Source organism: Rhipicephalus sanguineus, chromosome 8 (genome assembly GCF_013339695.2).
Source record: "Rhipicephalus sanguineus isolate Rsan-2018 chromosome 8, BIME_Rsan_1.4, whole genome shotgun sequence".
In the NCBI taxonomy this organism is placed as follows: domain Eukaryota; kingdom Metazoa; phylum Arthropoda; class Arachnida; order Ixodida; family Ixodidae; genus Rhipicephalus; species Rhipicephalus sanguineus.
This window is the reverse complement of record NC_051183.1, coordinates 39,660,129-39,674,061: the sequence shown is the minus strand read 5'-3', so window position 1 is coordinate 39,674,061 and position 13,933 is coordinate 39,660,129. Positions and strand designations below refer to the sequence as shown.

General features: G+C 42.0%; 1 protein-coding gene across 1 annotated transcript in view; it reads left to right on the top strand.

Annotated features, from left to right (window-relative positions):
- Positions 1-13,933, top strand: part of LOC119401757 (spondin-1-like) — a 197,497-nt gene that overhangs the window by 143,030 nt on the left and 40,534 nt on the right. The window contains 3 exon segments of the mRNA XM_049418132.1: positions 1,024-1,145; positions 2,469-2,602; positions 12,976-13,049. Of these exon segments, the coding sequence (XP_049274089.1) occupies positions 1,024-1,145; positions 2,469-2,602; positions 12,976-13,049 (330 nt within the window).

The window sequence follows — 13,933 nt, the reverse complement described above, 5'->3', positions numbered from 1 at the left end:
CCGAAAACGCGCGCCTTCTGGCGGCGCTACTAGGGTAAACATATAAGAGACGAGAGAAGTCATTCAAATGCGGTATTACAATGCACACACGCACAGAAGGCTCGCCATTGAAGTGCGGAATCTCTACTGCAAGTTTGCCCCCACACTGTGCCGCATACAGCTATTTCATCGAAGTTCAGGTCACCTGATGCGACCACCTCGGTCCTCTAGGAGAGTCTTTCAGGTCACGACTGCACAGAAACCTGACCGGCGGCGTCGCCGCCGCCAGAACGCCGTTTATGCGAAACGCAGATGCTGAGTTCCTAATGCTTTCTTTGTTTGTTTGCGCGGAATTGAAACCCGAGTTAGTACAATATCCACCGGCCATTCCGTTGTGACGGCTCCGTTCCTCAAGACCTGTGGAATTTGTGTTATAGTGCTAGCAGTTTTAAACGCCCAACTGTGAGCCGCACGTTGGCCTGCACGTCGAGCTATAATAATGGGCGATGCGTGCATTGTCTTATATATATATATATATATATATATATATATATATATATATATATATATATATATATATATATATATATATATATAGAAGGTCTTCGTGGATTCGGTAGAATTATAGATGCTGAAGTGAAGTGGACGAACGAACGAAAAACGATGCTTTATTGCCAACGTTGCGGCCGGGGACCGGCCTTCGTCAGGGCACACACAGCATTGTATGCCCTGACGAAGGCCGGTCCCCGGCCGCAACGTTGGCAATAAAGCATCGTTTTTCGTTCGTTCGTCCACTTCACTTCAGCATCTATATATATTATATATATATATATATATATAATATATATATATATATATATATATATATATATATATATATATACTATATATATATATATATATATATATATATATATATATATAATTAACACCGTGGCATGATTTTTCTAGCATAGCCGATAGACGGTGTAGTCCTTACAGGGAGTTTCATCTAACTTTCAATAATTCATTATAACGTTTCTTGATTTTCTGTCTGTTTTTCAGTATCCATACAAGGGCGCAAGGAGGCGCTGGGAGGAGCGACGTCGCAGAAATTTATAGGATTCATGCTGGTAGTGGAATCCCAGGATCAAAATAGAATCACCCAAGACGTGGGAAGTTTTCAGGTGAGTGATATAACCATCCTTACCCTTTAAATTAATAAAGTGTGTGACACTAGATTAAGATAGATAGATAGATAGATAGATAGATAGATAGATAGATAGATAGATAGATAGATAGATAGATAGATAGATAGATAGATAGATAGATAGATAGATAGATAGATAGATAGATAGATAGATAGATCTATCTATCTATCTATCTATCTATCTATCTATCTATCTATCTATCTATCTATCTATCTATCTATCTATCTATCTATCTATCTATCTATCTATCGCGCCAGTCAGTTGCGTTATCTCCTGTCTGTGACGTCATAATGAGTGCGAACTTCTTTAAATGTCATCTTAAGGATCGCTTTCAGGTGTGCGTGAGATAGTTTAAAAGCGATTTCGGATCCGGCTGGTGAAGCCTACTAAATTTTAAACGCTGTATGGAAAATTTGAACGCTGTATGGAATTTTGAACGCTGTATGGAAAATTTTGGGCATTCTGCTCAGCTTGATTTCCAGTCACGGAGACTGTTTGTTAAAGGAAACACCGAAATAAAAGAGCGCTTTTCGCCTTCAAGAATTTTCTTGAAGGATGAAATATTTTACGGGAATATTAACGTACACAATTTTGTTGCCTTCCTCTTCATACTGAAATCTAATGCATCGTGCGTTATGTTACGTATAATTTGTCTTAGTATGTTTTCCTGTGTATGTCAAGCCATACAGAATATCTGAGTTTGGACGTCTGTATGTGAACTTATTTTACCTATTTGAACTTGTGCTCCGCTACTTGTGTACATACGAACTTATTTTACCTATGTGAATTTTCATGTGGTGTTCGATTGTACTCTATTTGCACATCTTATGCTCGACTGTATGACACAATGCGCCCTTATTATTATTTTTTTCTCTACATATTTTGTCTGCTAAGCTACAAGAAGTAGGCTGTGCCACCATAATGGCACCAACCTCTGCTGTTCATCATTTCAAAAGAAAAAAGACCGAAATGCTATTTCAGGTATAACGTGATTACTTATAGCAATAATTAATTGACATTCAGTTCGTTGATCTGTATACACTTGAAAAGTCACTTTAGCAGATTAAACTCGCAACTACAGTGGGATGAGTTTTCCGCCCTTCAACAAGCAAATTCAGGTATCAAGTTTGGCATGGTGTGTGTCACACACTGCGCATTGCAGGATTAAACTTTCACGTAACGCAGTATAATTTCGTGGGCTGTGAGTGTTTGCGTAGTATGTTTGCATAAGAACGGAAACGTTTGGACGCGCAGCTGTGATTGACCCTGTGTCCCTTTTTCTTCTTCTTTCCCTTCTAGTTATTCGGCGATGCGTTGTCTAAATTTTCAGAAGACTGCCCGCACGCGGTGGTGCAGACTTCGCTCGTCCACAAGGCCGAGGTGAGCGTACTCTGGGTCGCACCGCCGGCGGGCTCCGGATGTGTTCTTTTCAAGTACGTATCACGTGACTGCTCCGTTTGATGTGCGTTCCATACAGCATGCCTTCCTTGTATCAGTTCATGCTGTTCGTGCTTGCTATCCTATGCAACATACGAGAGAGGGGGAATTGATTGGGTGCTTGCGTCTTCGTAACACACAAGCTAATGACGTTCAAAAAAATGTGTGCAGCTTGCACTAGTTGTGCAAGGTTGGACTAACAGCGGAACTTGTGGCCGACCCAGTTTCTGCCGGCTTCTACAAGCTCGACTAAGTCGTTGCTAGTTTTGGCTAGGCATTGCAAGACACGCCTATGTGGAGCGTAGAACTTGTTCGGCGAAGTGTCGGCGTGGCTACGTGAAGTTAACGGCTAATTAATTCGTTCTTAATTAACTCGGCCATAATTAGCGATACCTTAATTGACTGTTCATTAATTAGAACGGTCTCAATTAGCATGAACTTTATTTTCAATATCCGAATTATCAATTACCATTAATTAGCAAGGCCTTAAGGAGATGAGAAGTTGGAGTGAGCGCGTGAATGCTGTACTGTGTGCCTTTGTATAGCCTTGTGTTTATTTTCCACTTCACGACGACAACCATTGTGCAAGAGAAGAGTAGCCGGTGCCACGCATTGGCACCAACCTCTCCTTATATACATTTAATAATAAAAAAAGAAACAGATGAAGAGAGAGCGCGCCGGCCGAGCAACGTGCTAGGAGGTAGAGGCCGATCATGATGATGATAGTTTATTGTTCACTCTGCACGGCCTAACCTCGAGCTTAAACTCCGATGTTAAAGAAAAAACTGTTCTACACTCGCCGTCATGGTTACGAGGGACACCGGCGAACCATTGCAGGTTTACGTGCACGGAAATTCCCAATAAAGTGGACGGGAGGACGACCACCGCTGTAGCCCAATTGGTATAACATCGGACGCGTTATCCGAAGGTTTTAGGTTTGATCCCTACCAGTGGCAAGTTGTCTATCGTCCACTTTAATTTCTTTACATTTATATCATAACTAACACATTGCAAGTGAAGACTACAAATGATGCCGCTATACTTTCCTTTTCTTTGTTGCCTGATGGTTTCATTAAGTTCTACGTAACAAAAGTAATGACGTCAGCAGATATAAAGACCAAAGAAAAAATAAGGACATATAGTTCATAATTGAAGTGTGGCAAACATGGCACAAAGGAAAAAATATATAATTTGAACTCGACGAAAAAGCGAGTCGCAGTCATTGGGGAGCGAACCCACAGCCTTCGGATCACGCATGCGATTCTATACCAACGGAGCTGTTCTCTCTTCCACGTTATTAGGTGCTCCTGTACGTGGTATTCTGGGAGTGTTAGCCAGCGTCACTCGTAGCCACAGCGGCCATTGTGGAATGTTCTTTTTGGTAGCTGGCGTCGCGTAGCACGTTTTCTGTACGACCTGGCAGCTGACAGTTATTAATTGTGGTAGTGATTCTCTGAAAATGTCGTACTTTGCAGGAGTTACCAATGACGTAGCCAGGCATTTTCTCTCTGTTGCTTTATTTCCTTGTTTTTTTTTATTGGGCATGGCCTTGTCACCGCAGGGGGTCATGGGCACTCGGGTACTGTCCATTGCCGTTTTATGCTCGATATATTTTGTGGTAGACAGAGATTTCCGGATGTGCCACCCACTTTATATACACCTGATAACTATTTTTTAACAAACTGTATCTTTTTTTTTTTTTTCGTCAGCTGATGTTTCGCACAGTCATCCTTTGTAGTATGTTACCCTTATATATTTCGGAGTCTGTAGCAGCACTTTTGCATTTGTAGCGGCTCTTTCTAATCTTTTTTGCATAATTCGTAACGAACTATACTTCTTGTAGTAGTTTTCGAAAATTCCGTTTTTTGTGTCATACGTCCCTAGAAAAAAAATTTTTAACTAGAGATATTTCAAAATTTTGTTTTTGATAGAATTTACGTTTCTGTAAGAGATGTACTTCGTGAAATTTTGCTTTCGTCATTGCTTTTACATGAAACAGTTATTCACTCTAATCATATGCAGCTTTTCTGGACACCAGCGGCCTAGTTCGCGTGAACGACACCACGTGGCGTATCGACCTTAAAGAATTCAAAAGTCCCGCCATGACGTATGCAGTGACGCGGCACTAAATAAAAGAGAATCAAAAGAAACAGTACACACGCCCCGAGACTGTCGCTTCGCCTCAGTGCGCAGAAAAGAGAGCGCTGTGTGTCGGCGTTATCTCGACGGCGACGACTGGCAATGAATCGGCAGTTTTTCTAGACGTGCCACGCCAAATGTCTGGCCGTTATAGATGCGCCCGCGATGCATCAAGAGAATCGTGCTTTTATTTGTTTGTTTAGTTCCTTGCGCTGCCGTACCGGTGGGATAGTGAAGCAGCATGCTGCTTTCCGAGTTTCTTTTTTCAGCTAGCGGGAACCATTATGTTTGGGTACGAACAGGATATTGTGGTTGCATAATAACCAAATTTCACTTGGGTGATGCTTGTTCGCTCCTTGCGTTACCTCAAATTAAAACTGGATAAGTTGAGAACGCTAGGAATGAGAGTAAAAAAAAAAAAGAAGTTAAAGATAGTTTTTATTTGTTTTCATTTAGTTCTTATTGAAATGTGACTGCCACCGCAAACTTGGCGCCGTCTAAGCGGGTGTGCAAAAATGATACAGTCGTTGAAAGATGATCTTGTACACCGGAAAATGTGAACTTGGTTAGTTTTTTTGTTAGGAATGAACGTATAGTAGAACATATACGACTGACGTGTTGTGTAATAATCTCTAGATCTGCCGTCTATCCCGCTAAAAAAGGCACTTATCTATCATAATTGCATTTCTTCTTTCTCTTTCTTTTTTTTTCCCTTTTTTTTCTCACGGTCGACTGACTCATATGCTCGAGGTGATTGTCTTGAATCCTGTTGGCGCAGATACACCAATAGGTTACTCTAATGGGCTGGAAGTTCTCCTGAAGCTCTCCTTTCATGTTCTGTAGGCGCAGTCTTTTTCATCTTTGCACTACAGCAAGCACAAAGTCGATCATGAATCACCTACTGGCCCAATCGTCCACTTTGATCAGCACAAAGAAATTCAGAAGAGCGAATTTTGGCGTTTTTGCGCTGACAACAACGATTGTTAATGCAACATAATATAGTAACTATTCCTACAATCTCTCAAAATCACTTCTTTATTCTGTATCACTCCTGATGTAGAATACAAAATGCATTTGACTTGCTCAACAACGGGTCACAAGACACATCAGAGAAAAGCGAACCCTTTAATTCCCCCTTCTTTCGTTCACCCAGCATATGAAAATTTCTTCAGTTGTGAGTGGAGCTCCTTCTGTTGCCACAAAGATGTGCAGGCGTTCCAAAGGAAATCTTAAGCATTTCTTTCCAGGAGGTTCCCTTAAGAGAACAATGGTGTTTATGCGCACAGGAATTTTGATTAGTAGTTTTTCGCTCGTAGCAATGTCTGAAAAATACCAGTCTTCAGCCAGATAAAGCCTAGCGAAATCTGCTTTTTCCCTTAATATCTACTGCTTTTCAAGCAGTAGTCTTCTTCCTCTGAAAGCCCAACGGAAAATGACCCATGTCGAATAGAATGATTACAGCTCCGCTCGAGGGTCTTCAAAACCGGAGCTTTTTTTTGTACTTCATAATGCAAAATATCAGCCGCGTATTGAATCCTGGAATCTTGTGGCTTGATAGGAATGTCAAAGCTGCGAAGACATTCCTGGTTGGGATTCTTTTTTGGCTCAGACGTGTAGGCCCACCTTGAAAGTCCCTTCCACTGTATCGGGTAGTTTTTTCTCTATTGTAGATAAGGAAATCATAGTAAAATAGATAGTAAGAAATATATAATTCAATAATATATTTTACTGCAACATAAAAGTTGCAATAGAAATACGCGCGAAAGCGACTAAAAAAAAGTAATAATATTTCAGAAGACACGATAACTGGCATGTAGCCTCGAATTTAATAATAGGGATATCTGCACACAGGTGTGAAGTCTGGTTAATGCGCATCAATAGCACAGTGCTATCATAGATGGATGCGTTTTAGAAAACACCCTCTAGACATGGTATTCCCTCTCAGCTTTTTCTGAGTGAAAATAGCTCAAAGAATTGAATTCCTGTCAATCTGATAACATGTTATTTTTTTTTCTTAGATTAGGCTCTAAATCTGCCCTAAATGGTGGCTCTGCGCTGTACAGCGCACACGTGTTCTGTACAGCGCAGAGCCACCATTTAGGGCAGATTTTGTAGTGACGCGGAAATTACCTCCTTGATAGTGAGAAAGTTCAAATATGTATACACAATAACCTTCTCAATATATACTTATGGACAAATATTTGGGATCGTGGAACATGAGGTGAGCATTAGTGAGGTCACGCCTTTTTAGAGTAAATACTTACTCTATCACTATATATATTCGCGATGTGCTTTCTTAAAGGGACTGACAACCGATCGAAATGTGTCACAAGACCCTGGTTGTGAATTACAGTGACATAAACGAGCTTTTTTTTTTTTCACCATGTGATTAGGATTTGCATTGTTGAATTGCGCTTTGAAAGTCACAACGGCATGTCGCGTTGCCTGACGGGCAAGCCTTCATAGTGCACGAATGAGATGTGCAGAATGCTGTACGCAGTCCGCTGCTTTTTACTAAAGAAAAAAAATGCGTTTAAAATTAATCCGCACATTATTAGGCATTCTCGATTTATTATGTGCTTATAAAAGAGTAAAAGGAGTTGACGTTGAGAGGTGGCGTTGCCTTTGCGACTACTAGTGAACGCATGTCGAGCAACGGCGCATGCGCGCGGCGCTTTCTACATTGAATGAACTTCCATGTAGCACACATCAAAAACCGGAAAAAAGGCATTCCATAGCGCTGGGGCTGTGGCATGGGCTTCGCAAGACACTGACCTACGTAGGCGGTGTCACGGCTGAAACATTAGTAAAGACATATTTTCTTTTTTCAGTGAGTACTACCCGCAAGGCATTCTCTACACACACACACACACATTCTTTATATATATATATATATATATATATATATATATATATATATATATATATATATATATATATATATATATATATATATATATATATATATATATATATATATATATATATATATATAGTGCATTACCGACCACGTTAGTCATAAACCTGAGGCGAACAAGCAAGACGAGCTTGATCTGTTCATTAGTTTGATGAACCTTAATTAGGCTTGGCTCGGGAACACAGTGCGGAGGGCAATCTAGTCAGCATCGAATACTTGGCTCATTGAATCGGTAAGCAGAACTGTAAAGCGAAAAGCGCTTGTTAGTTTTGAAGTCTTCTTCCTCGCTGTTTTCATTCACTCTGTTGTACATTGCTGCTAACATGGGTACCTGTTAAGGGAAAGTCATAAGTAAAGACAACATGCATCTGTCCATGCCTGGACTTCCCTCTTAGTTACTCCCTCTTATTACTCTTTCAACGGCGTGAAGTGGCGTTGCGGCAACAAAGGCAGCAAGGCAGTGTGTAATCGGCTAATATTCCCTATGAAATTACCTATGCTTTTCAGGAAAGCAGCGTACACTAAAGAACGTGTTGAAAGGGTGTCGTTTCGCCTCACAAAAACAGTCCTGATAGCGTGCATGCCTCTCGATTGCATTATCGCCGCGCGCCCGGCACTTCCAGGTCACAAATGGCATGCACGTTATGAGCGTGAGACAGCATTCTTCATAGGAAAGTGGCGAGTGCCGAGAATTCAAGAAAGGAAACGCAAGCCAGCAGCAAAGCAGCCGGTTGAAGATCTCTCCATCGTTGCTATGGCAACGGCGCGCGCGGCCGCGCTCGCTTCCGAGTCTGCTTGCCTACCGTTTCGCCGTCTGTTCCGTGCAACCGCTCCCCGCCGCCGGCCTGCGCCAGACAGCGAGGGGGGGGGGGGTGTTGGGTAAAGGGAGGGGGCACTTGCTGAAGGCCTTGACAGTTTGAGAGAAACACTTATTCTCATTATTCTTGTCAGTAAAACACCGCCTCCGTCAAACTTTTGGGAGGGGAGGCGGGCCCTTGGGACATACCCCCTAGCTACGGGCCTGGCCTCTGGACTCCTAGGTGGCCCCGGTCGGTTGAGGTTAACTAAAATCTGGGTTCCTTTTCTTCGTTATTAAGTAATGGGTTGTGTGGTAATAAAAAATAAAACATTAGAAGCTTACTTGCTCTATTTCCAAAAGCGAAACCGAAACAGCAGCAAATATCTTGGTTGCAATGCTCCAGCGAAAAAAACAAGCAACTAAATCTTCAACAGCGTTGTACTAGTAATAATAATTGTTGGAGTTCTACGTGCCCAAACCATAATATGTTTATGAGGCATGCCGTAGAGGAAGGCTGCGGAAATTTCGACCACTTCAGGTTTGTAACGTGCATTGGGATTCGAACAAAGGCCCCAGCGATTGCGCGCAAACAGCCAGCATGGATGATCAACCCATTCAGCCACAGCGCGCGGCGGCTAGGCCGTGATACGATAACTATTATAAAGATACTACGGTCAAACTCTCCTTGCAACGCTCCTTGCAAGTGTCCCCACCTTCCAAAGAGCAGGAACGGAATGCAAAAGTGAAAACAGCTGCTTTCTGTTTGCAAAAATGCGCTGTAGACCATAATTCGATGTTTCACAGCGCAAGGAACGAGGACGACATTGGAAAACACACACAGCGCTGAACTTAAAAGTGATTATATTTTCAAACTTACAGCAATATATATGCGCTCTTCACCAGGAAAGAAAAAAGAATAGAGCAAATGAAGCATACAAAAAATTCCAGAAAAAATCGTAGAAGCCCAAACAACTTTGAAACGTGATAAAAAGTGCACGAGTGCAGCTTCGCTTGCTTTTTCGAGCAACGAAAGTGAATTTCTCGTAATCGTAAAATATATGTGATATCGATGATGGGTTGTTGTTTCCTGCGTAACGAGCGACTACAATTTTTTGTACACCAGGCCTGCAATTGTCGCGTGACCAAAATCACGTAACATCGCACATCTACTTATGTGACTACAATCACGTGACAACAAGCCACGTGACTAAAAGTCACGTAAAATCAAGTAATTAGTCTCGCCACTAAAATCCCGTAACGTCAGGTAACTATTGACGTGACGTGTTGGCGCCAAAAACTTCGGAACAGCCGGGTGGCGCGGGACAACCTCAGCGTCCGCACTGGACTCTAATAAAGATGTACTTTCTCTCTCACGTGACTAAGATCCCATCACGTAACTACTAGTGACGCGATATTTCCCCTTCAGAACCACGCAAGAAGTGCGTAGTCTGGGGAACCGACCGAAACCTGAGAAGATTAGGTTATCCAAGCCTAGCCATATCCTATAATACTATACTAGCAAAAACTTTGCACCTCTAGCAATAGCTTGGTATTACTAGCAAAACCTTAGAAGAAGCTAGGTCGAACGCTAGCTCCGCTTTCAGAATTCCAGCCTTGCGCAACCAGCACATGCTGCGCACATTTTCATTTACAGATGTTTAAAATGGCATCTTATTGCGGTACGTTTAGGTGGGCTGCGGGTGCGTGCGAAAAGCTGCTGAATCACAGGATTTTCGTTTTGTAACTGGAAGCACCAGTCCCTGGACTTCCCGAAAGCTTTGATCCACACACGTCATATCACACGGACCTATCCGATGCAGCGCACAGTGCTATGTGATGTTAAAGGAGAAGGCATGCTGGTTTTTTCTGTTCACGTAGGACGATAGATATGACAAGAGATGAATAAAAATCCCAGTTTCACCACAAAGACGATGCAATGAGTGCGATAGCAACAAATGAAGTAAAGCTGCAGGCAGCTAACTCAGATGCAGTCTCGCGTAACTCTACAAAATGGTGCTGTAAGAGAACACAGCCACTCCAGGTAGGAAAGGGGATTTCGCACAGTCTCTTCGAGTTGAGAGCGCAGCATATAGAAGGGTATATGAGCCGTCCGCTGATGCTTGTCGAGATAGCGATTTTGATTTCATTTAAGTTAGGGCGAAATCATTGCACTGCTGTTTGAAAAAGAACAAATAATTTTTCATATTCTTTGATTGGCTTAACTATCTGTTGGTTTCGTTAGTAGTGTCTAACAAAAAAAACAAGAACCCCTCGATAAATTCCCCTTCGTTCGTGAAGATTACGACAGACACTTTCGTTAGCCCTAAAGTAAAAAGCAACTGCAAGAACGTCTAACATTGTCATTTAATTACTATGCCTCGCTTGTCTAAGCTTAGTTCGCTTCCTTTACGTTGCTGAATTGTAGGTAACTGAGAAGGTCGCAGCGACGTCATGAGAAGGGAGAAATAAGTTTCCACCGCAATACGCGTACAAAAGTTCGAAAGAGCTTTGTTCACCATAACTTGATCGGGCGTTCTGTTCCTTAGGACGTTTATAAAAGAGCAAAGTAAGAATTACAAATGTAGATCTGAACGATGTGATACGCGTGGAGTGTTTAAACATACACTAAAAAAGTCATATAATAAAGAGAAAAAAGAAACGGCAGCTCAAGATTACAGTCAAGAACCGAAACCAAAACGAAAGCTCCTTTTTGTTTCGGCGGCGACATCCTGTGCGAAGCTGCAGAACTAAGTCAGTGGCTGAAAAAAAAAAATGCTGATCCGTCGCCAGGAATCGAACGTATGACGGCGCGGCTATGCCACTTGAGCGATTAGCTCGCTCGGCCATGGTGGATGCCTTGTCGCCGGTGGTAAGCAAGGGTTTATCAATTTACCACAAACATTTGAACGACCGCGCTTCATAAAACGCGTTAGGGAACAATGTTATGCCAATTGCGGCAAGTTGAGATTGGCTTCAAACGAAAGCTGATTGTCAGGACTACATGTGATTTCCTGACCATTACCATACCTTGCTTAGTTTTACGACAGTGACCGTTTTTGTCTCGAAAAACAGGCCACATTTTTCGCCGTTTCCATAGACTCCCATTGTACAATCTTTAACTGCTCTGGGAACAAAATTGAAGCTTACTGCAACATGATCGCTGCAGTCTTCTCGTCCGTTTACGTTCCCAGAAGCGCTCTGTGGTCTGCGTTTTTCAACATTCACCCTCTACACTTAATTATTCGGGAAAAACTCGCCAGTTCCATTGAAAACGCGCTAGCTTCGCGCCGGGGCCGCCAGGGGCGCTGGCTGTGATGTGTCCACAAAAGCTGGATATGTGGTCGTCTTTAGTCAAACTTTCTTTATGGCGGTTATCCTCATAACCAACTATTAGGAGCTGTTCTAACTGTTATGAGCTACAGCATGTGCAATGTCTACAAAAGGTGTGTATTATTTGTAATAATTTTGTCATTGCCCTTCTATATAACCATTAACTTTTTATTCATTGCTGTAGCTCAATGAAACGGTAGTTGCTTGAACAACTCATTTTTTTGTGGCGCCACAATTTTTTACTAACAGCTCATATTTCTAGCGGTTATACTGTGTAAAAAATCGTTCTCCAACAGTTGTTCCTTACAACGGCTTTCTTCTGTAAGAGACATTGCTATTTGTACCGGTTTTTCTCAGCTAAAGCAATCCTCACAGTTCTTTTCCAACAGTTATTTATTATAGCAGTTATCTATAACAACTCCTTCTCATGTATCCTTTATGACATTTGTTCTTATATCCGTTACCCATATCAGTTATCTTGCGTAGCTGCTGGTTTTTAAAGCATCATTCCTTGAAGCTGTCATTTTTTTGCAGCAGCAGCTGGTAAAGCTCTGTATATACAGCAATGCCCTTTGTGTTTTTCTCTCACGCTTTGTCGTTTGCAATACCTCGATGTCTTTTTCATTTTTTAAGTCGTCTATTTCCTGCTTTCCGGTCTAAGACCGTTACTTTACTTTGGATCACGAAAGAAGATTACTTTTAAGGGCTCGGTTTTTTTTGTTAAACACAATATTAATGAGAACTAACAGACAATGACGCCAAGGAAAGTAGCGCCAAAGACCGCCAATACACCCATACACAATACACAATAACACCAATACACATAACGCCAAGGAAAGTAGCGCCAAAGACCGCCAATACACCCATACACAATACACAATAACACCAATACACAATAACGCCAAGGACCGCAGCTCCTGCCGGCGGCAGGAGCTGTGGTCCCTGCCGGCGGCAAGTTATCTTTTCGTCCACTTTATTTTATTCAGATTTATATCCTAATTGCTACAAATAACATCCGCTATACTTTCCTTGGCGTTATTGTCTGTTAGTTCTCATTTGGATCACGAAAGTTACTTGCATGGCATATGCAATGTTTAGTTATTTAGCATAAATTATCTAATTAGCATAGTTTCGGAATGTCTGTCCAGTGTACCTGGTGCTTAAACATATGTTAATGCTTTCAGAGCTACAGTAGTGGAAAATCGGGACGCATGGTACATGGACGAAGGAGAACTTACCAAGGAGCTATGCCAAGAAGGTAAGGTCCAGTTGTGCTTATTTAGAAAAAAAAAAGCATTTGAAATGAAAACCAGCAGTTCTTGTACGGGACCTATTTTAAGAAGTGAAACTAAAAATGATCCCAACAAGTTGTTAGGTTCGGTAAGGTTAGGTTAGGCAAAGTTAGGTCATGCTAAAATAGGTTGAGCTACATTAGATTGGTTAGACGTGCAGGTGAGAATTTCTGTCGAGTAGTACCGCCGGAGCTTCCTTCGAGAAGCTTGCGTTGTCAAAAGTGTCAGCTTTTTGAAAACTTTTCAGCACGAACGGGACGGAGCACAAAGAGGACACAAGATGAGCGCTGTCAGCGCTCATCTTGTGCCCTTTTTGTGCTCCGTCCCGTTCGCGCTGAAAAGTTTTCAAAATGCGTCAGTTCCAACTCGCCCACCTCTCCACTCTACTGAAGTGTCAGCTGCACGAAATCCACGTCATCAGCGCGCAAGGGCGTCGAACGCTATACAACCTTACTGATCTGCAATGCACCGTAGAAGGTTAAAATAAATGGCTCGTACAATGCCTAAGCTTGTTTGCGAAAGTAATTTCTTTAAGCGAAACAAAATATCTCAGGAACATCCTTATATACAGTAACGTGTTCCCAATCATATTGGTGCAGAGTACATGCGAGCACAGTGCTGATCAAAAGGTTCAAATCTTTATACATGACCCATTTAGTTATTGGCGCACAATGTATTTATGAGACTCATTACTCTAAAGTTTTCGGAACCGTTCTTCAAACATCTCAAGCGAGTTACTCTTCAACGTTTGGAAATTATTCCTCCACATCTGCTCCTCACAGCGTGGCAATGCCTCGATCCTCAAGTTACTCCTCAGGAATACTCTTCACAGCTAACAAGGATTCTCAGA